Source organism: Lethenteron reissneri, chromosome 59, assembly GCF_015708825.2.
Source record: "Lethenteron reissneri isolate LAM-NWPU_2019-01 chromosome 59, ASM1570882v1, whole genome shotgun sequence".
In the NCBI taxonomy this organism is placed as follows: Eukaryota; Metazoa; Chordata; class Hyperoartia; order Petromyzontiformes; family Petromyzontidae; genus Lethenteron; species Lethenteron reissneri.
In genome coordinates, this window is record NC_083837.1 from 5,641,922 (window position 1) to 5,666,250 (window position 24,329).

Here is a 24,329-nt window from a genome sequence, read left to right on the forward strand (position 1 = left end):
TGGCCAATCAGAATTGGATACATGTTATTTTATCCAATCTGATTGGTTCTCGTCACCTGTCATTCAAATTTACGCTGTAGGCCACTACTGCGTGTGCGAAGGCGACACCACTTTGACACTTGCTAGGCTGATCAAATTTTTTGTGTAAACAATGGCAGCAGTTCATCCAAATTCTGTAATTTATTTACAAAAAAACCCTTTCACAAGGCTTTCGCTGGAAGAAATAAAAAAGATAAAGGATCTCGGACCGGACCAACCCGATTTACAAATCCAGCAGCAGGCCAGTGACAGAGGACGAAGCTACACACGAAGCTTCACCCGCGCTTGTTATGAGAAACGGAGGTGGCTGGCTGGATGTGATGTTAGCAATTCTCTTTTTTGTTTTCCCTGTCTTTTATTTCAAAGTGTCGGCACTGAAGTTTTGTGGACAACGACGGGGGTAAGAGACCTCAAACATCTCTCTGACAAATGCAAACGTCATGAAAGTAGCCGCAGCCATATTGATAATAGCATGAAACTAACGTTTTTATGTTCAAGTAGGAAACATGCTTTTTGGTACTTTGGTCTGAAATGTATATAAAAGAGAAACATTTATGTTCAAGTAGGAAACATGCTTTTTGGTACTTTGGTCTGAAATGTATATAAAAGAGAAACATTTATGTTCAAGTAGGAAACATGCTTTTTGGTACTTCTTTTGGTCTGAAATGTAAATAAAGATCATCAAAATTTATATTCAAGTAGTCAAAATGGTTTTTGGTACTGCTTTATATTTATTTGCCCCCCTCAATAAAATAAAAAAATGCGCCCCCCCAAAAATAAATATCACCAGCCGCCACTGCATTGAAGGTGTAATTGAGGCAATCAACACACTTAAATTGATAACCCAGTTTAATCACAGTCAGTGGCCGAAACCTGGATTCGAACCCAGGATCTCAGCCAGGCTGGCTCAGCATCTCCAACCTCTGAACTGTTTGGCCACCTTTTTTAGAAAAAAAAAGTTCAAGTGACTTCCGAGAGCAGGACTTCTGCTGAAGTCATGGCCAAGTGAACAGCGCTGAACGGACCGCTTCTACCCCTACTTAAAAAAGACAACCCCTTTAACCCAGCCACTTGCTTACCTGTTTTGTAGTTTTTTTTAGTAAAGACCGGTATGCGAGAGGGGCTTGGGTCTCCCAAATCTACAGAAATACTCTACGTCAGTTGGCCTGTAGAATGTTAAATGCTGGTTGGACCCAACAAAATGATGGATTGCCAAAAGCTGAGAAGAAGAATTAGTTAAACAATGCTCCCTTGTTGGGTTTGCCTTTGCCTCGGCAAGGTTTTCTCGACGCTGGAGATTTGCAGGGACAGGAGTATTCCCTTCCTGGTCCCCTACACAGAAGATTGAAGCTATGGAGTAACTCGACTTTGAAAGTAGGGGGGAAAGAAATAATGTGGATTAGCTAAAAGGAGTCTGGCTTGGAAATGGTTGGGGATCTTTTGAACAAAGATGGTGGGGTGCTGTATTTTAATCAGATGCACGCTAAATATAATCATGTAGATCACTGATTATCTGGCGTGCAATTCAAGCATTATCCAGCGGTCCTGGGCATATCCGGCGAAAACAGCATATATTTCGGCTATTGCCAGAAAACTTCTCCAAAGGCTGTGTACCAGTCCGGCAATTGGCACCATGTGCGTGACAATTTTCTTTAGCTATGCTTGATTTCAGTGTCAAATATTATATCCAGTACATTGTGTACTACATAAAAAACTAGAAAATTTTAAATAATGCACGTATATACATTTGTCATGACTAATAATTATTAATAAAAATAAAGTGTGTGTATAAATCGGCATTCGCCAGAGCACCGGTCAAAGGCTACATCAGTCCGGCAATCATCAAACACATGGCTAAAACAAGATGTTATATACACCTTAAAAGCAATCTGTTCAATTGCGTTCACGAGCAATATAGAATTCTACACCCCCTATCAAGTAAGTAGAGAACAATAAATACAGTAACTTTTTTTACAGTAGGATAATTATTTTGTTGATATGTATGTTTATTTATGCCAATTTCTGATAGTAAACTAATTTTAAACACAAAAACATATTTTCAACACATACAAACATGTTATACAAGAATGTGCAAAAAATAAGCTATTTTAGAAAATGTATGTGATTATCCAGCGTTTTTGAAAATCTGGCATCCATTTCCCCCTTAAGCTGCCAGAAAATCGATGGCTGATTGTATCTCTCGCCCTCATTTTTTCATCGACCTGCAAAATAGAGATGTCATTATGAAAGCCCCGGGTAAGAACCTAAGCGAATCACTTTACCCAATCATAGACTGGCTAGGAGTGCCGAGGCCTACCACCTGTTAGGCAGTGACAAATAATCTTTGGAACCGGGATCTGTCCTATGAGGTCCCCTCACAGAACTGGACACAAATCTGGCGAGCCACAATATGGCCCAAGATCACTGCCACTAAGGCTCATTCAGTTCAAATTTATACACGGCACCTATATGACAAATGAAAGAGCGCAATTCATGGAAGTCTCCCCGATTGTCCCAGGTATTCCCTGGGTACGGTTCAGTCTTACCTTCACGCCTTGTGGCTATGCTCAGACGTTGCAATACTCTCCCAGGAGATCATAGACTTTTTATGGCATCTGTGGCACCAATCTTACCCCTTCAGTTGAAACGACTTTGTGGGGTATGAAACCGGAAGCCCTTCCGAAACACCAACATGCTCTACTTCAAACCTTTAATATTACAGCCAGGAAGACCATACTGGCAAACTGGATATATCATGAATCCCCCTTGTGGTAACAGTCGCAGAACACTATTTTAGCTCAAGCGGGTGCTGAGGACTAAAACCACAAGCTTAAAGGTAGGAAATTAGAGTTTGAAACCAGGTGGTCCCCCATCCTATGCAGTCGGGTGGAAAGAGAGGCAGTGCCCCTCAGCTGTAAATAAGCGGGAGCAGATCTATGAGCCATGGCAGGTTAACGCATTATCCCATAAGCTGCGTGTATATTATTTCATTTATAGAGTTTTCCTGTGCTCCCCTCTTCCCCCCTCCCCCCCCTCTGCCATTGATCTTCCCTCAGTATTTTAGTTACCGTTCCCCTCCTTCTCCCCCCAATATAAATATTCACCCTCCTACTAGTGGTCCCCACTTGGTTGGGGCAGCGAGTCCAACTTCCCCACCTACGTATGGTCTCGTCGCGTAGAATTCGAATTCTCACCGTGTTCTGTTCCCGTCCAATTTGTTGCAATAAAAACATCACCACTACGGCGGTCACGGTGCAGTTACATCACAAGAAGGCAACATTCTTTCATCACAGTTGCCAAGTACAGACCCCAAGGACCAAAACATCAAATAGCCTGCAACAAACAGCACGGTTGAAGGTGTAATAGATTGGAGTGAATAAGCTTCTTGAATTACTCTTTGGTTCTTTCGGTAAAGTCACGTAGAAAGATAATAAATTTAATAAGAGAATCCGACGTTTCGATTGCAACACAAGCAACCATCATCAGGTAGAACTAAATTTGAGAGAGAGACAAAACACAGACACGGAGACACACAGAAAGACACACAAGCAGACACACAGAGAGAGACACACAACATAGACACAACAGAGACCCAATGCCTCTGTGTCGAGGCCTTAAATAGAGAAAGAGGGGGAGGGGTGGTTGGGCAGAGAAAGAGGTGGGTCTGTTGGGGAAGCTGCTGGAGCAGAGAAATTAGCATGTCAATGAATCCACCCCAAAGTGACTGAGAGAAAGAAGATCGAATGGCCCTATGAGAGCCTGGTAAATTTTAGAGAGATAAATAGTTTGAGAAAACAAATTTTTTGAAAATCTTTTGGAAATGTAATGTAATGCGACACAGAGAGTCGGCTACTACACAGTTAACGCATAGCCTGGTTGATTACCATCTCCAAAGATTGCTAACATTTACAATCGAAACGTCTTACTCTATTATTTAATTTATTTTCTTTCTACGTGACTTTACCGAAAGAACCAAAGAGCAATTCCTGCAGTCACGAAAGTTTCAAATCAAGTTTCTTCTTGAATTTAGCAAGGTTACAACAATTAGTCATGGAGTGAGTAAGTAACTGCAGGATTGTGCCTTTATCTAAACTCCGCGCCACGGTAATCCCACTGACCTGTGTTATTGGTGAGGGTTGCCAGGCTTTCAGTTGAGATGGTGCTCTGGTGGTAGAAGAGGGCGACCGCTCCAATCATCAGGGTGATGTTCATGATCTCAGCCACATTCATGGGGTTTTTGAAGTATTCAAACTTCTCCTTCGTGATGCTGAAGATGACGCTCGTGAGGAAGTACATGCTTATGATGAGGTAGAAGATATAGGCCACGTTGTGTAAGATGATGTACGAGGTACTGTTATTAAACAAACGGAAAACTTTCAGGTTTGACGATGGCTGAAACACATCTGCAGAGGAAAGAAACACCAGAAATAAATATTTACTTTTCAAAGAGAGTTCATGGTCTCAACTCGGTCACAAATGACTGCTCCCAAAGAAAACCAATAACATTCAATTCGGTTCTGCAAATTTGAAAAAACTTAACCCAAGTATGTTGTACACAACCCATTGGCCGCACGGCCTTCTGGGAGTGCGTAATTTAATTAGCATTGATTCAAGACAAACTCTGAACTTGTTTCAACAGTGTCTCACCAGCAGTCAGGCTTGCTTGAATCAATTTTGGTGAACCGCTGGTCTTACAGGCCTCTCTTTAGAACACGATGGTTAATTTAGCAGGTAGGGGGCGCTCTCACCTGCCCTCTAGGGTTTCCTCTGGGTAATGAAGGGGTACACAACCATGGAGTCTCTTTTTCTGTACGCTGCGACGTGTGAACTTTTTTATTACTCTTCTTCATATCTATGGGACCTTTTACCAGTATCAAAATTATGTAAAAAAATAAAAGACTATACCCTTTCTGACAATAAAACAGGTGTTATGATGTTCAAAGACCAAATGGACACCTATTGCAAGGAATCAAGTCTGCATTAACCACACAAACTTGTGGCAAAACATACAAACATGCTTTGATAATATATGCATTTTATTTTAAACTTATTGGCATACACCAGAGACAGCCTTCTTTATGGCATTGTCTCACCAGTGTTAGCCCAGAGAATTCCAAAAGACAAAGTACAAAGGCAATGCAAGTTGCAAAGTATTATTAGCTCGGGTTGAGCAGTTATATCTATGGGACCTTTTTGCAAGTATCAAAAGTATGAAAAAAATATGAATAAACTTACCCTTTCTGGAAATAAAACAGGTGTTAAGATGTTCTAACACCAAATAGAAACCTTGTACAAGGCATCAAGTCTGTATTAACCACACATACTTGTAGCAAAGCATGCCAACAAACATGCTCTCATAATATATGCATTGTATTTGGAAATGATTGGCCAAAATTAGGGATGGTCTTCTGTATGGCCTTGCCTCACCAGTATTAGACCAGAGAACACCAAAAGGCAAACAGTACAAAGCCAATGCAAGTATCAAATATTAATAGCCCGGGTTGAGTATTTTGATACCATAAAAAAGGTCTCGTAGATAACAGAGCATGTTTGGTTGCATGTTTTGCTACAAGAATGTGTGGTCAATGCAGACTAGATGCCTTGAAATAGGTATCTATTTGGTGTTTAAACATCTTCAACCCTGCTTTATTGCCAGAAAGGGTGAAGCCTATTCTTATTTTTACTCTTCTTAAATGCGCACAATAGAAATAGGCACCTCCACGTCTCTGCTATTGTAGCAATCGTGTGAGTTGTTTGTTTTTAAAGTGCACCCTATTTGACATAGGTATAAACAACACGTGTATCTACACGGGCAGTCAACATTGACTGGCCAGCAGGTGACTTGTGTCGTAACCTGATATATGCACCATCCAAGTGGATGATTCAGGCCTGGACAGTGTGCTACACATGTTGTGTTTTACAGAATTTAAAAATAAACAAGTTGTCGCCATCATAAATCTGCAGCCCCTCATCTCTTCATTTGGAAGGCGCAACACAAATGTCTTAACATGGCATGAGCTCGCTACTCCCTCCCTCACTTCCCACCCGCACGGAACCCCCGTGGCTCCTATCGATGTATGTCTTTCCGCCAGCCATCACGCCCCTCACCTGCCGTCAGGGATTCAACCAGCACCTCAACAAGGCAGAAGAGGTTGGCGTTTGCGTTGTAGATGATAAACTGTGCATAGAGGCCCGTGGTGCGGGCGTCCATCCACGAGTTCTGCTCGAGGTAGCTCATGTTGCCACTCGCCTCCACGAATGTCAGTCCCAGATCGGCGATGTAGCCGCTGCCGATGAACGTGTTCAATTCGCCTGTGGGTTGGACGCCGGGGAGCAGGGCGAGATACCGAGAGGAGGCACAAACAAGCGCCGAGGTGAGGCCAGCATTTATATGGTGGGCATTGATTGTGTAAGTCAAAGTCTTAGTCTGTCAATCAATCAATCTTTAAAAACGTGCCAATGTCACCCTTAATAAAGTATACATCAGTGCACATAATAATAGAACGGGAATGGTACAGGGGCATATGAAACCCGGCACACCCTCAGCAGAAAACACAAACTGAGCAAAGCGAATTGCAACCACTTTGCATAGACCACGGAATTGAGAGACACTGGGTGCCTTTAAGACGTCTGGTAGCAGGGTATTCCAGATTTAGACTGGTGGATGACTTGTAAAGTTCTAGTCAAGCTTCAGTCTATGTAAATCATCGAGTCATTCTCTCAACAGCTCCATGAAAAGGTAAGAGGCAAAGGTGCAGCTCTGTAATTAAATGCTCACGCTTTTACTAAAGAGAGTTCGCAAAGAAACCTCTAGACAGCCTTATTTAGAGTTTTTGGCCTCATCTTCCACGATGGCCAGACATCTTGGAAGATGTGGGAGTACCCACACTTTATTCCACCTCATGACCTGTCTATCGACTGTGGTTGTACTCATTCATACTGATGCATGGAGAGCATTTGCGCTGGGAGATTAAAACCAGTGACCTCTGGGTTACAAGTCCTTTATGCTGACCATTTCACCACTGACAGGCGTCCCATACAAATGGACTTATTGGAAATAATCGATGCTCATAAGCACTGCTAGATACGTGCATCGCGAGGGAAATCAATGAATCATTGCATCGTTACATCCCCAGCGAGTGTTTTGTTTTTGCTGTACCTAGTTTGACAGACACGCTGTTCCAGTGCATATCCTGGATCTTCCAGAAGTTGTCTTGTGGTTGAGGGATATAAGATGATTTTGTGTCAATATCTTGCCATCCTTTGCTGTAGTTGTTGCTGTCCCGGTTCAGCAGATTGTCCATCCCGAAGCATTTGCTGGCGCTATCCTTGAACTGACAGGAATTTCCCTTAACAGCTGATGGGAAAAGAGGGGAGAGGTGTGGAAGATTAGGCAACACTGTACTTTATACAATTCAAAAGGTCTCAGGGGCATGGCTGCTTTGTGTTAACAGCCCCACACTTCGACAGCAATACGGCAAATAAATACTGTACATTGACATGGAGGTAACATGGCCCCAGTGGCAGCACATGCGCCACTGTTGCAGAGGTTCACAGTTTGAAACCCTGGTTATTCCTGCTGTGTGTATTAACTGTGATAGTACCATGTGCGGCCAGCTTCACAGCGGACGTTACAGATCCCCTGACTTCATTCGCAAGAGGAGGCCATCGTATGCTGGCACCATGATCTAAATATGAAAAAAACACAAATGACTAAATTGCAATATACATGGCGATCATTGCCACATGCTGCAAAAAATTTGGCAGGACCCTCCTGAAAAAGTCACGAGCCTCTGGGGCTTCCTGGGTAAACAAGAGTAATACATTAATACCTCGGTTAACGAAGCCTCTGAGAACGAAGCTCCTTCATGACGAAGTCGCCCGTGGAGAGCTCCTTTCCCCCCATATTTTTGCTAAAATTTGGATAAAAAACTATCTTCAGAAATCATGCAAAGTGTTTCAAAAGAGTAACCTGTTCAATGATGCACTTGCCTTGTAAACACAACCGAGTGGGGTTTGTTTACATTATCAGCAGTCAATCACTGAAGAGCTATTTTGCGAGTCTCCATCACTTGGCCCAATCAGCAGTGCACTTCGCAAGTCTTCCCTCTCCTGCCAGCCATTGCTCAAGCTCCTTGTATTGGTAAAATGTTATCGTGTTTTTTTGTATTACCCCCATTATGTAAGCCAAACGGCCATGTAGTGCTCGTGGCCTTTCTGGATCAAAACCTGCAACATAAATCCATCTCTTTGGAAACGAAAATGCAGATTCAAGAGAAGTCAATTGTGAGTGTTATTTTATTGTATTCTTATTTACTGAATTTTTTATTTGGATTTCTTTTTTTAAGCTGATGTAATGTTTTCAGTCACATTTTAACCCTATTTTTGTTCGTATTTAATTATGTTCTCCGATTGCACCTCCCTTCTCTGAAGTACTGGAACGTATCCCTATGCCTCCCATGTAATATGTACCTCTGGTAATGAAGTTTCTCACAGAGAAGTGATGTAATGGAATGCATCTACTTCGTTAATAGTGGTATTACTGTAATATACATTTTTTTCTCAGCTGTATTCAAGAAGTAAAGGCAAGGGGAGTGAGGTGGTCACAAGAACGAGTCCACACAGGAACCCGCGTTGGGCAATGCTGCACAACAACGAAAGTGAATAAAACATGAGGAGCGGACGACGGAGAATTGAAGCAGGGGGATTGATGCATTGGGAGGAGAGCTCGAAGAGAAACAATTAAGACTGTGTGAGGCAGCAATCCTGGCTGGAGAAAGAGAACCACAGATGATAACGTCATCGCGTTACATACATAGTCACGAGACAGATCGATCGATATCCATTTGTGCTTTTGAGATCACCCGACGCAGGCCTCATTATCTAGAGATGAGGCGTGGCTTCTAACGCCCTGCATTAGAAGGTGGCATTCCTAGACGTTAGCACCGAGCCGATCTTGACATGCACAAGGATGCAGCACAACGCCCTGCAGAGTGATCATGTCATGTGCCAGTGAGACTCTCCAGAGGTTCATTCCATCTGGCCGTTCACATCGTGCGAACAATAAACGCAATTTGTTTTTTCCGGCTGTCTGAAAAAAAATTTTGCAGTCATTGTTGATTGGTCTGAGACCATCAAACTGCTAGACTGTGGAACCTGGTTTAATCACGGGTGTCTGCAAAAGCACCAACAACAGGAGCAAAAACAACAGTAGAAACAAGAACAGAAACAACAACAGAAACAGCATCAGCAACAACAATAACAGAAGTAACAACTACAACAAGAATAGCAGCAACAGCAACTACAGCATCAACAACAGCAGCAAAACACCTTGCAATGGCGATGCTGCGACTTCTACTGCTGCCCGGCTGCTTGTGGCCGGGCCCTGCTCTTGTGGGTATCTGGTCAAGCAATGACTTCCCTCTTCCATGGAGAATGGAGGGCCTATACCGGAGATTTATCTTGGCATGGATCGATAAACCAATTCTATCTCACCCAAACGTCGCCAATACTGGGGTGGGACTCACTAGCAGACTCGACCCAGTATCCAACCTGCAGAAGGGGAGAGTTGATTGACCGACTTTCCAGCTCAATCTATTTTAGTTACGCACCTGTTGTGCTATGACCTGCTGTGGAAATGCTGACCCCTACCCGACCGTTCTCGTCACTAGTTGCAATGCCTTGCACATGATTGTGCTGCAGATCTGATCAATTCTTCTTCCGCCCTACATCCACACAATCACAGAAGAGCATCTTCATCGTAATACTACTGCTGATGTTGGGTATGAGGACCTTGGACCAATGCTTGTCAACCTTGGGTTGGTCAATGCACACTCCATTGTCAACAAGACGGCACTGATCCACGATCTGATCAAAGATTGTGGACTCGACATATTGGCTGTTACCAAAACATGGGTTTTTATCAACTCACCGGATGTCATTAAGTGTGATGCTGCACTTAACGGATATGCTATTGTACATCAGCACCGTCATAGGAGGCCTCGCAACGGTAGCCCCACATGTTAGTGGGATTGCACTGATTTACCATTAAGACATCTGCGTCAAATTCCTGAGCGACTCATTAACAATCACATAATTCAGCTGCTGCTTGTGAAAATAACGAACAGCATGCAGAGGCTTACGATTCCTGTCATATATTGACCGCCGTCTTCACCGCTGTCGGAATTATTTCCGAACTTTCTGATCCGCTAGACCAGGGGTCGGGTTACCTTTTTGACTGAGAGAGCCATTAAAGCCAAATATTTCTAAATATATTTCATTGAGAGCCATATAGTAATTTTAACGTATAATAAATTAAATGTGTTTTACTTTTAATGCGACTTCTGGTCACGGGACCCGTGACCCGATAAATTTTATCTTCAAAACTAATTTCTGTTTACTTTAAAATGACACAGTATTATTAAGCAATATCACAAGTATTTTAAAATCAGTTCCAAACTGATTTTATTATTATTTTTTTATTATTATTTTTTTCAACTCAAAATTGTCTGGGAGCCATATGCCGTCACCGGAAGAGCCATGTATGGCTCGCGACCCATAGGTTCCCGACCGCTGCGCTAGACTGTGGGTCATGTGGGTCTCAATACATCATCTGTGGTGCTCTGAACTGTCCCGGACCGACTGGTTCTTGTGGCAAAATCAACGATGCTCTCGCCGAGATTATCAACAGTTACAGTTTAACCCAGCACGCTGCTCGGGAAACATACTGAATCACATCTTCACATCCGCCGATGCCGTAATTGTGACCGCCATTGTTATAAAGATGTGGGTATTTTAGATGACCGTGTCATAACATGCAAAGTGGCATGATCGATTATTCACCAACCTCATCACAACGATATCATACAGAGATTGGAAATGACTAGACCATGATGCTTTCCATCAGAATATCTGGTCATTATCGGCATATCTAAATCCTGCAACGACAGTCGATTCATTTGCAGCTCAATTAGAAATGAGATCACTGCTGTTCTTGATGAACTCGTATCCATCTGAACAAGCACAAAGGGAACAGGGAAAGCGCTCAATAACTGGCTATCACTGGAGGCAACTGCTGCATAGCAGACCCAGAGGCAGCTGGATCATCTTTGGAAGAAAACTAGTTTTAAAAATGTCTGACTCTCTTACAGAGCCACCTGCAGATTTGTCAATCGACTCATTATTAAGTCTCGCAGAATGGTCTATGCTCTGTGCGTCAATGAGTCGATTCGTGACTTGTGGAGCGTCGTGAGGGTCTGCTGCAATCCAACCACCCATCCATCAACTAGTAAACCTGGTCTATGCATAGTCTTGCAACGTTCTTCGCCAATACAATAGCGATGATCAAGATGGCAGTTTCTAACTTGAAGGCAAAGCATTACTCCGGTATGCCATGAGTTTGATCGGTGGCATAGGTGTTGATGTTAATCGCACGGCTGCCAAATAAGACAATTGCCACTCAACTACATTCATACTCCGATTGGCATGGTTGGCTACATATAGTGTAAAATAAATTTAACATACACACATACATACATCAATTCTCCAATCCTGCTCAGATGTGCTTGCGCCGCTGATTGTCCACCTGGCAAATTGTTCATTCAGCGAGGGCTGTTCTCCAGACCTGTCCAAAATGGCGCAGCTGATACCGCTCTTGAAAAAAGTTGGCTTGAGCCATGGTGACCCCGCAAACTATCACCCGATCTCAAACCTACGTATGATTTCAAAGGTCATAGAGCACCATTTTCTGAAACAGTTACTTCCCCACGCCGCTGCGATGGGCAGACTAAACCTGTTGCAGTTGGCGTACCGGAAGTTCCATAGCACTTAGACGGCTCTACTAAAGATCACTGATGACCTCTATAAGATCATGGATGACCGATGTGCCACAGCGATGGTTAGCCTTGATCCCTCAGCTGCCTTAGACACCATGGACTATGAGATACTCATTGGGAGGCTAAGGTAAAGGCTTCGTGTATCAGGTACGGTTCTGGGGTGTTTGATCACAGTTCGTTAAGCTGGGTGATGAACAGTCATTGCCGATGCAGTGCTTAGTTGGCGTACGTCCCCGGGTCCTTCCTATTTTCGACATACGTCTCTCCGATCGCCGATGTCATCTCGGCGTATGACATCAAGTTCTACAAATATGCTGATGATACACAATTTTACAACACAGTGAAGTCAAAGTTAGATATGGAGAGCCTCGGTGATCTAGAAGATTGCAAACAAGTGGTGCACCTGTGGTTTGCACGAAACTAAATCCTGCTTAATCCAGGCAAATTGGAGGTTCTGCTCGTTGGCACTTGGACTCAGACAAAACATATGTGCGAGGATCAGGTGTGGCAGTGGCTGACTCCAGGATTCAGTTTTCTACTCATCTAAACAGCTTTGGCACCATACTCGACCAGGACATGTCGGTTAATCACCACGTGCAAAATATGGTCAGATCCTGCAATTTTCATATCAGGGATTTACGACACATTCGGCCACTATTGAGTTGCGACCTAGCCAACACGATGGCATATAACATAATATTGACAAGGCTCGATTATTGCAAATGACTACTCTGTGGGATACCTGACAAGAACATTGGCACGTGTCATAGGTACTACAAGATATACAGCCATCGTGCTGTGACGGTTCCACCTGAAGACGGAAGCTTGTGTTGCCTCCGAAACGTCGTGATTTTTATTTAATTTTTATTTTACTTTTATTAATTAAAATTTTTACCTACGTGACTTTACCGAAAAAACCTAAGAATATGAATCCTTGCAGTCACGAAAGCTTAAAATCTAGAATTAAGTACTACAAGATCCAACCATGTCCGTCCGGTGCTTGCTGAGCTGAATTGGCTTCCGGTTGCTGAACGAAAACAAAAGGTCGCACACGTTACACACAGAGTGCTTGCCGCAACTGAACCACAATATCTTGCTGATCTCGTTAAGTAGCATAAACTATCACGCACACTCCGTTCATCCTCACAGTGGCTTATGGCGAACCATCGAACAAAGACGGTCACTGCCCTACGTGTTTTCAGATGGGCTTCTGCGACCGTTTGGATCGCTCTTCCTTCCGATATTATTAGGAAGCTACTGAAGATATTACTTTAAATCTAAATTGAAAACTCATTTCTATAGAACAGCTTCTTGTGTTTGGTTTGTTGTCCTTCCTCCGCAGCTACGATGAGAACAGTTGGCTACGTACAGCGCAAAATAAGTTCAACATACGTACATATATAAGTCTGGGTTCAAAGGCAATATCTAATGAGATGATAACGGATCAGTCAATACAGGCAATCCTGCAGACAATCTTAGCTTGGAAATCTGCACTGTGAAAACGACAAATGCATATTAAAAAATCTAATCGTGAGTATATTTGATGTGTGCACCTTTTTTAAAGAGTGCAGGCTGTCACAACGATGCTATGTCTCAAAGACGAGTATAGTGTGTGGGTTTTATCGACACAGGTATTTTGCGAGAAATGTTTGAAGTTGATAAATTTAGGCCAGGGTGTTGGCATATGCGGACCACTCATTTTATAATAATAATAATAATAAGGAATAATTCAAGTCAAATCTGAAGTAAATGGTGGGTAGTTGTTGGTTAATACACCCAAATTATTAACCAGGGCAGCCTCTGGGCTAACACAACAAACCTCTGCAACAAATGGCAAACATAACACCGCTCAGCCATGCGACATCATGCTTGTGGCCAATCTGCCAACCGCTGCACCTTTGGCTTTCCTGAACTGTTGGAGGCGTAGAGGCCCCACTCGGTAGCTTTCCAGAGCTGCCACGAAAGCGATCCCAGAAGCCTTTGCTGGCGCCTGTCCTACTTCCGGGTACAGGTTAGGCAGCACTTTTGAATTCAGCCACTTCCACAAGTCTTTCTGGTCCGTCACCTGCACCAACAGAAGATAGACAAGGTTAAACCTACGGGTTTTCACCTCTGAGACACAAAAAAACGGGACATATGAGGAGAAAAAAATCTCACAAGACTGGGAAGAGGAAAAAACATGTAAAAATCCATCGTCTTGAGTGGTGTATGATTAGGCAACTGACAAAATCCGGGATTTTTTACGTCCCGGAAAGACTCACAAATTCCGTAAGATGATGCCACATTAATTGACATCATCGGATGTGTGCATGGCATGTGAAGTCCTTGCCATAGTAAAAAGGCTTCACCCTTAAAATATATTGCCAAGTTCTGGTCAACTCTATGATAAATGTGCCCAGTTGTCTTAGTCGACCTAGGGGAGGCCCATGACCGGTTCAAATAATCGTCACCGGTGGTGGCCATGAGCAGGAATCAAACTCGGGTCGCCGGGTTCGTAGCGCAGTGCGCTACCCACTACACTACCGCTCTCCCCACACACATGCGTGCGCGTCCATAGGTACACATACACGCGCTTGCTGCAGACACACAACTTTCAGGGTGCGTACGGCAGTAAACGACTGAAATAATAAAGCAATGCTGCGCGAAGAACGCCTAAGACCTGCAACACATTTGTATTTCACTTTACCCGCGGAGGGTTGGGGGGTGACATGAGCAGGCACACTGCATTACGCTTCCGCATACGGGTCACGTCACAGATGTGACGTCACTTGCCATGCAAAATATATGCATTATTGCGCCCCCCCCCCCCCCCCCCAAAATACAAAAGTCTCTTTTTAGAATTTTTGCATGGTGTACAGTCTGGAAAGTACCCACATGGCAAATTTCAAGTTTGTTGCATGTCGGGAAGTACCCTAAACATTTTTAACAGGCACACATATTCACACACTTCCTTTATATATAGATAAATAAAGAAGTCGACTGTGAGGTCCTTTAAACAGAAGGTGATTGCAATCAGGGAAAGTGTTGCGGCTAGTGCTAAAATGATTACTGTGCATTGTTATTAAACACCTGCATCTCCTGAATTATTCACTACCACCTCCACCATTGTCAAACCATCATCATCATCAAAGGTAATGGAAAAACACAGGTCTTTCAAATGTATGTTTTCATTGCAGTCCTTGTTATTAAACATTTACCATTTCCCTCATGTTCACTCGTACCAGGAATGTAACCCAATTTTTCACATTGGAACAAGGTTTCTGCATTCATAAAGTCTGCATTCGTGAATGTTTTTCACGAACGTAACCCTCGTGGATAGAGAGGGTTGACTGTTAATATTACTGTCGCTGCTGTCATGGGGAAAATGCAGCTTGCCTTATCGAAGGAGCTATCGGTGAAGGTTCTCCTCAGCATGCGGTGCATCAGGAAGGTGTGGTCGTCGACACGCGTGTACACGATGACCAGCAGCACCGATATGAGCGCGAGGTACACGGCGAATTCCTTGAGGTAAGAGGAGGCTGCCTTCTCCTGGCTGACCGCCTCGCGGATCTCGACCAGAGTCTCTGCTGGAGGAGGGCCCGTTATGTAGTCCAGCTCCGGAAGCTCGACAGCATCATCCTCCAGGTCTGCAGACAAAGGTAAAACGGTAAAGGTGCAGCCCTGCAATTGCTCGTGCGCATGTCTGCTGGCAGAAGGCCTCCACGAGAAGGAACTCTGTCGAGCCTATAGAAACAAATACACTCATACTCTCTGAAAACACACGTCATAAGTTACACCCCGTGGTCAATCCACTGCTGGATGGAGGAATTCGGATGCCGTGGCTGTTGTTCTACGGGCTGTTCTCCAAGATGAAGTAATGAAACTCTATGGTATCCACTTCTCTGGGCCGTTCTTTTCACAAGAACGGTTGCTCTGCTCTGCAAGATATCCGTGAGGGTACTTCCGTGGTCTGAGATGATGCCGAGAACACATTTGGAACAAATGGAATACACTGGAAAAATAACCCATAGACATTTGAGGGTTAATAATTGTCATAATATTATAATATACAACACTTATTTATATGTATTATTAATTGTGTTGCAAAAAAATAAAGTTGCAGTCCTTGCAGATGCTTGCCTGTGTAGTGACATAGAACGGTCACTACTGTGTCGGCCCGTACGAGGGCTGGGGGCCCCAAGGGGGTGCCTGGGGGGTCACGTGGTGGAGGGATCCCGGACCTTCCCAGAGGTGGGGGAAGGGAGGCGTGGCCTGGGAAGGGAGGCGTGGCCTGGGCAGAGCCAGCTACGCCTGGGCGGAGCCGGCCACGCCAAAGCAGATATAAGCGTGGTGTGAACGCAGAGCGAGGCTGTTGTACTGTACTCCGAAGTGAAGACATCATCGGTCGTCAAGTCCCGAGTCGTCGTCCTGGGCCAGGCAGGCCATTGCCTGCCTGGTCCACTCTGTGTCGTGTTACAGAGTGTTAGTGAGTTGAGGAAGGTGGTCACCACCTCATCTACAGTGTTATATTACTTACCGTTAATAAATAGTGTTGCCTCCAAGCTGCGTGTGTGTGCACCTAATTCGAACCCACTACACCTGCACCACCGCTGACAGAAGGGCCACCAATAGAGGGCACTCTGGAGAGCTCTTTAGATCCTGAACAAGCTCATGGCACATGGAGCGAAATGTCGGATATCATGCCAAACAGCACGCAGTACGATCCAAAAACACGCCTAAGAGCTGCACAGCACCACCATGACAATCTATGCAGTGCTTTGTTGCTCTAGTAATTGCAGTGATGTAATCATGTTATCAGGGTAGTGCGCCAAACCCCAGTCTCATGATTAGCACAGCGTTGTCAGGTGTGTCCTTGTGTGTGGTGGGAAACCCGGAGGTGTTTGTGTGTGCGTGTGTGTGGTGGGAAATCCATACTGCTCTCGTGCTTTGTGACCGGGCGAGGTAAATTTCTGTCCTCCAGGTAGACCAGGGTGTCCTGGTCCTCGTATTGCTGCTTTTTTTTTGCCACAATGGTACCCAACATCGACAGCCCGATCACCTGCATTCAAACAAGTGTTTTATAGTATGTACACACAAGCATTCAAGCAACCAGAAAATACATAGACTTTGAGATTTAAAACCAATGGGGGCCTAGTACTGTATTCACCAATCCGTGTGCATTATTGATTTGTTGGTCATTCTGATGGCAGCACAAAGAAAAGCTGTATCCATAATTTCTCAATCCCCATAAGTCCCATGCTAAGGTCCATCCATGGAATGTATTAATACAAATATATGTACAAACACACACAATGACTTAACATAAGCCATTGACATCATTATTATCGTCATCAGAAATGTATTAGGGTTTGCATGAATATCGCACTTAAATGCCTCAGTAACTCATAGCACCTTGCCTCACATCTCAAACATTCTAGTTCCCTGCTGCCGTCTAGCATTGGGGATCCCCGTGGGCAGCTATCTCTCTGTGGTACAAGGCATATGCAGCACTGGCCTGCTACTGGGCATTAGTATGACAGTGTGGGGGGGGGGGGGAAGTTGGGCTTTGTGGCTCTTCCCAAAGAGGTATTGTCATCTCTATGGGTTATTCCTCATTGTCACCATCATCGTCATCAACTAAAACATGTCTCTCGTGAAAAGTTTTGAACAATAAATGAGCAGACAATTGATCTTCAATTAAATGGTCCATCTTCCATGTAAAAAACATAAAAGTATTTATCTTCTTGATTCTTTCGGTAAAGTCACGTAGAAGGGAAATAATAAAATAATAAAAATAAAACATAATAAAATAATTCTCACGACGTTTCGCCTACAACGCAAGCAGCCGTCCTCAGGTGAAGAATCAAACACCACCAAGCTTGGAGCGTATATTTAAGCTGGGTTGGAGGGGGAAGAAGAGTGCCTTGACAAAGGAATTTGCATTTCAAGAGGAATTGAGCATATTTATGGGAAATGCGTAGGAGGTGGGGGGTTTCAAAGTCATATTATGCCCGTGCATTATGCAGGATTAGCAGCATCAAAGGGAGAGGATAGGGGGTAGCATTAACAAAGGGAAGGAATGTTAATAGTATGTAGCTGCAGTTACTAAACCACCACGTAAAAAAGATAAAGTATAAACTACATAGTATCATCAGTATACTAAATATACTATCCAATAAGCTGAGATACTAACAGTAAGTAATACATTACAATTCTATGTCGCAAAAAATATAACATGCTTCCAGCTAAACTTTTTTCTCTTACATCACACGGGTCTACCCCGTACTATATACTACCATAGACAAACTCAACATTAAATTATATACTGTATTACTATACACACTCTATATCTGTAACTATAATATTACCCTAAGTATTATTCTACCCACCCTACTGTATACCACACTGCTGTATATTCACTATACAATTACGATACTGTATTTTACCTTATACATTGTATTAAACATTACAATTTTATACTATTTATACAATCTGCTATACACTATACCATTGACCGTCGCGTGAAAGATACTAAGAGGAAGCAACGAAATATGTCAATGGTAGGAGACTTGCAGCGAAGCAAAGAATCCATTCCCTGTGGAGAATACAAGATATATAGTCAATGCCAGTGAGTGGACTGCGGTCTGAAAGTCACCGTAAACGTGAACACAATCAGTTAAGATCCGAAATGGTTTATTATGTTCTTCCAATGATTGCTGAGCCAGAATCCATCTTCCCGGTTGAAATTGTCTCTGTGTTTGTATATGTGGATCGCCTCATGAACGAATCTCTCATTGTAGCCAGATGGCTTGCAGAGAACCTCTGTCTTGGAGAAGTCAATGTCATGTGAGCCCACTGAATTGTAACAGTGATCTGCCATGGCTGAGGTGTTTGTCCTACCGTGTTTCAGGTCTGCTTTATGTTCACGGATGCGGTCCGAGACATGTCGTTTGGTTTCTCCAATGTAACTGCTACCACAGAGGCAACTTAGTTTGGAGACGCCAGGGTATTGTATGTCTGGAACCACATCTTTTACAGACGGGACCAGATCACGGATTTTATGTACTGTGTTGAATCGGACCTGGATCTTGTGTTTAATCAGGATTTTGGAGATCTTTTTTGTGACCCCAGCAATGTAGGGTAAGGTGATGGTTTTGAAAGGCTCTTCAACAGGATCCTTCTTGATTGTTGGAGTGATGGCTTTGCGGATTTAATTAGGACATCCAAAAAGGGTAGATTTCCATCTTTTTCGACTTCTATGGTGAATCTGATAGCTGGGTGTATGGAATTGATGTGGTCGAGGAATTGGTCTAGAGCAGGCCGGCCATGTGGCCAGATGTCAAAAGTGTCATCTACGTACCTCTTCCATAAGGTCGGGCGTAGAGTGGTAGTCTGGATGGCGTCAGTCTCAAATTTCTCCATGAAAACGTTGGCTACAACCGGAAATAGGGGGGAGCCCATTGGGGTGCCCTCAGTTTGTTTGTAGAAAGTTCCATTCCAGGTGAAGTATGTATTGGTTAAGCAGTGTCTCACCAGGGGGGGTACCCCAGTATTCGGTCCTTGATGAACCAAGTCTTCAATGATTGCGATGGTGTCAGGTACAGGAACTTTGGTGAATAAGGAAACCACATCAAAACTGACAAGCAGGTCGTCTGGGGACAGGGAAATTCCATTGATTGCAGAAGGTTTCAACGAGAACTGTTTGGTTTGATAAAACCAAACAGTTCTCGTTGAAACCTTTTGCAGCCAGGCCACCAAGGTTATATGGCCTGCCAAAGATACATAAAGAAGATACACCTCTTCGTCCCATTGTCTCTACTATCAACTCCCACACCTACAAACTGGCTCGTTCTTTGTCTGAAATTCTGCGGCCTTTCACTGGAAAAACCACCTCTGCGGTACTAAACTCTACTGACCTGGTATCGACGATAAAGGGAATTTTCCTGTCCCCAGACGACTTGCTTGTCAGTTTTGATGTGGTTTCCTTATTCACCAAAGTTCCTGTACCTGACACCATCGCAGTCATTGAAGACTTGGTTCATCAAGGACTGAATACTGGGGTACCCCCCCTGGTGAGACACTGCTTAACCAATACATACTTCACCTGGAATGGAACTTTCTACAAACAAACTGAGGGCACCCCAATGGGCTCCCCCCCTATCTCCAGTGGAAGCCAACATTTTCATGGAGAAATTTGAGACTGACGCCATCCAGACTGCCACTCTACGTCCGACCTCATGGAAGAGGTACATAGATAACACTTTTGTCATCTGGCCACATGGCCGGCCTGCTCTAGACCAATTCCTCGACCACATCAATTCCATACACCCAGCTATCAGATTCACCATGGAAGTCGAAAAAGATGGCAATCTACCCTTTTTGGATGTCCTAATTAAAAGGAGACCTGATGGTTCAATGAGCCATTCTGTCTACAGGAAAGCCACCCATATGGATGCTTACCTAAAACCGGATTCCCACCACCATCCATCCCAGAAGAACTCCCTCATCAAGACTCTATTCCATAGAGCCCAATGCATCTCCGACCAGGAACACATTGCCAGTGAACTTCAAACACGTACGCGAAGCTCTTAAGGCTAATGGTTACTCCGACTACACAATCCGCAAAGCCATCACTCCAACCATCAAGAAGGATCCTGTTGAGGAGCCTTTCAAAACCATCACCTTACCCTACATTGCTGGGGTCACAAAAAGATCTCCAAAATCCTGATTGATTAAACACAAGATCTAGGTCCGATTCAACACAGTACATAAAATCCGTGATCTGGTACCGTCTGTAAAAGATGTGGTTCCAGACATACAGTACCCTGGCGTCTACAAACTAAGTTGCCTCTGTGGTAGCAAGAATATTGGAGAAACCAAACGACATGTCTCGGACCGCATCCGTGAACATAAAGCAGACCTGAAACATGATAGGACAAAAACCTCAGCCGTGGCAGATCACTGTTACAATTCAGTGGGCTCACATGACATTGACTTCTCCAAGACAGAGGTTCTCTGCAAGCCATCTGGCTACCATGAGAGATTCGTTCATGAGGCGATCCACATATACAAACACAGAGACAATTTCAACCGAGAAGATGGATTCTGGCTCAGCAATCATTGGAAGGACGTAATAAACCATTTCGGATCTTAACTGATTGTGTTCACGTTTACGGTGACTTTCAGACCGCAGTCCACTCACTGGCATTGACTATATATCTTGTATTCTCCACAGGGAATTGATTTTTTGCTCCGCTGCAAGTCTCCTACCATTGACATATTCCGTTGCTTCCTCTTAGTATCTTTCACGCGATGGTCAATGGTATAGTGTATAGCAGATTGTATAAATAGTATAAAATTGTAATGTTTAATACAATGTATAAGGTAAAATACAGTATCGTAATTGTATAGTAAATATACAGCAGTGTGGTATACAGTAGGGTGGGTAGAATAATACTTAGGGTAATATTATAGTCGAAGGTATAGAGTGTGTATATTAATACAGTATATAATTTAATGTTGGGTTTGTCTATGGTAGTATATAGTACGGGGTAGACCTGTGTGGTGTAAGAGAAAAAAGTTTAGCTGGAAGCATATTATATTTTTTGCGACGTAGAATTACTGTTAGTAGTGTAGGGGTGTTACGGAGGGGCTGTTATACATGGGATCACACGGGAAACAAACACAGTGGGCGTGGCTACGTGAGTGCACGGGGAGGTGATCTCAACGACGTCCGCACCGGGGAGCCTCGGGGGCTGCCCGGAGTTGTAATCCCCCGGGGCCCCACCCCTCAGCCGGGGTTTGGTATACAAGGGGATGAGCCGGAGGGCTCGGGGTGATAATGTTAAGCTAAACCAGTGAAGACCGAAGACCGTCTAGATAGGGCCCTGGACTCCCCTGGATCGCCGCCCTTATCAGGGCCGAACAGGACCGAGCCAGCGGCGTGGTCCCGAGAGCCAGAGCCGGTGCTCTTATCAGAGCTGGTCTGGGACTCCGGGTACCGTAAGCCCGACTTACCAGTGTCGGGCTAGATCGCCTCCCCTAGCCCGTTAGTGGAGGACTAGGAGGTAGGCTAGACGTAGCTAGCAAGTGTATCCCCAGATAGACGGGTGAGGGGGCCGATACCCCCTCCAGTGTTGTATGCCCACGATTGTGCTGTGCTGAATAAATACGTGTGCCTCCAACTCCGGCGTCCAAGAGTCCTCAACTATATTACATCTGGTGTCAGAAGTAAACAACCACGAACATGGACACGCACCGGACAGCTCGAGCCAGGGTACTGGAGGCGGAGGACACCGCTGCAGTTGTGGAGCCCGAGACGGCTGAAGAAGGCATCGAGCAGCCGGGGCCGGATGCATCCACACCGCAGCATCGGGAGGATGGGGAGCCGTCGACAGATGGACTGAGGCAGGCGCACGCGAAACTGGCGGAGCTGCTGTACGCTGCTGCCGCCACGCTGGACCAGATCACACGGCTGGGGGCTGGTGGACCGCCACGGGGGACGACAGCCGACGACCAGAGCGCCTTCCCACCATTTCGACGGAGCCCGACTTTGAATTTCCCGCCATCGCTGCAGCAGCTGCTGAGGGCGTGGCCAGCCTGAGCCTCGCGTCCGACGGCGGGCGTACAGCGTCATCACCAGCGGACAGAGCGTCACCACGGGTGCGACCGGCGATGCCATCCGTCGTTCGCGCCGAAGCAGAGCCGGGTGAGGGGGACGACGGAGAGCGACCTTCCACGGCGGCCGCTGCGTTGCATCAACGGCTACCTCCACTTAAAGAGTTTGTGGGCGAGGATGGCGACTGGGGCGGCTTCCAGCGGCGCTTCCTCGCACACCAGGAAATGGCACAGTGGACAGATGCCGAGGCTCTCCGCGCGCTGCCGGCGCTCCTCGACGGCGACGCCCTCGCCACTCTTACATCGGCGCCGAAGAGCAAACGCTCCACGCTACAGATGGCACTGCAGCTCCTGGCTGCAGTCTACGGACCACCGTCGGACTGCAGGCAGCTCTTTTATGATCGCCAGCGGGGTGCAAAGGAGTCGCCCCTGGCATATCGTACAAGTCTCCTGGCACTGGCAAAGACGGCCTTCCCACGAATGGACAATGAAGGCGTGGACGCTATGGTTACGGAGAAGATACTCCTGCTGGCGGACGACTTGGATATCGTCGTCGTGGCACAGGACGACGCAGAGATGTGTTCCCTCCAGGCTGCACGACTCCTCCATGCAAACCTGCTCTCGCAACGACGGAAGGCCAGCAAGGCGGCGAGCGGGCGTGCTGTGGCTGCAGTAACCCTCCCGGGCGAGGAAATTTGCGCCGTCGACCGTCAACGGCAGCAGGGAGCGGGAGTACGGGGGGGCCGGGACGGATCGAGCTACCTCGATCATCCATCGTCGTCGCCAGCGCTCCCGCGCTGTTACAATTGCGGCATCCGGGGCCATGTCGCCTCGGGGTGCCGTTCTCCTCGGCAGCGCGGGACGACGCCTCGACGGGACGCCGGCCCTCCTCCCAAGCTCCATCAACATAACCCGGTGAGTCGCGGCACCCCTCATGTTTGGCCCACGCACACACCCGTCACACACTCGCACACCGCAACGAACGGGGGGCCGACATTGCACACCGTCGCGCCAACACGCACCACTGTGGGGACTCATATCGAACCCAGCCAGTGGTCCGTGTTGGCCCATCGCGTTGTGGCCGCATCGTCGGGGTCGTCAGCCGTTGTGGGGCACATTGACGGGGTTGAGGTGCGCATCCTGGTCGATACGGGAGCATCGGCGACCATCATTTCGGAACTGATTTACAATATTCTCCCTGTCCAGAGCCGTCCTTTGCTGCCCGTTAACGTGCCATTCTATGCTGCTAACGGGGGCTCACTTGGCATCATTGGACAAATTCGAGCGCAAATTTGTATCGGTGATATTAAATTGTCTGGCCCCATTTTTGGTTCCTCCTCGCTGGCGGTTCCGTGCCTGCTGGGGACGGACTTCCTGGGCAAAATGCCGATTCGTATTTTAATCGACCAGGGCTGCATTGAGCTCCCGTCGGGCCGACGCATGGCGTTTCTGCCGTTCCCCGTTGCGAGTCGGACGGCGTTCGCGACGGTACCGGCGTTCGTCGATAGAACAGTACGCGTACCGCCGGGGGCACAAATGTTGGTACCTCTGAAACTTCGTCGGCCATTCGCTAAAGGCATGGGGGACCAGGGGGTTCTGCTGGGGCCGTCTAGGGCCGGGGTTAGCGGGCCTCATTTAATTCCGGCCCAGACCATCGTTAAAGGGGACGGGGATCCTTTCATCGCGGTCCTCAATGTGGGGTCGCAGACGGTGGTGGTTCCACAGGGGACCTTGCTTGCTCACGCAACGCCGGTGCCCTGTGAGGAACCCGTCGCGAATCACGTAAGCACTGTCCCTCTGCCGCGACCACATTCGGACAGCAATGAAGGGTGGCTCGAGGCGCTTTGTGCGGGATCGACG

General features: G+C 45.8%; 1 protein-coding gene across 2 annotated transcripts in view; it reads right to left on the reverse strand.

The window, feature by feature from the left end:
* LOC133357687 (polycystin-1-like protein 2) overlaps positions 1 to 24,329 on the reverse strand; it is a 107,423-nt gene that overhangs the window by 8,175 nt on the left and 74,919 nt on the right. The window contains exons 26-32 of one of the 2 annotated variants that reach the window (XM_061575779.1): positions 16,788 to 16,911; positions 15,249 to 15,499; positions 13,770 to 13,938; positions 7,644 to 7,727; positions 7,199 to 7,396; positions 6,148 to 6,351; positions 4,158 to 4,442 (exon numbers count right to left, since the gene is read on the reverse strand). In XM_061575779.1, coding sequence (XP_061431763.1) covers positions 4,158 to 4,442; positions 6,148 to 6,351; positions 7,199 to 7,396; positions 7,644 to 7,727; positions 13,770 to 13,938; positions 15,249 to 15,499; positions 16,788 to 16,911 — 1,315 coding nt within the window. The remainder of the gene's footprint in view (positions 1 to 4,157; positions 4,443 to 6,147; positions 6,352 to 7,198; positions 7,397 to 7,643; positions 7,728 to 13,769; positions 13,939 to 15,248; positions 15,500 to 16,787; positions 16,912 to 24,329) is intronic. The other variant, XM_061575780.1, reaches the window with a different exon arrangement.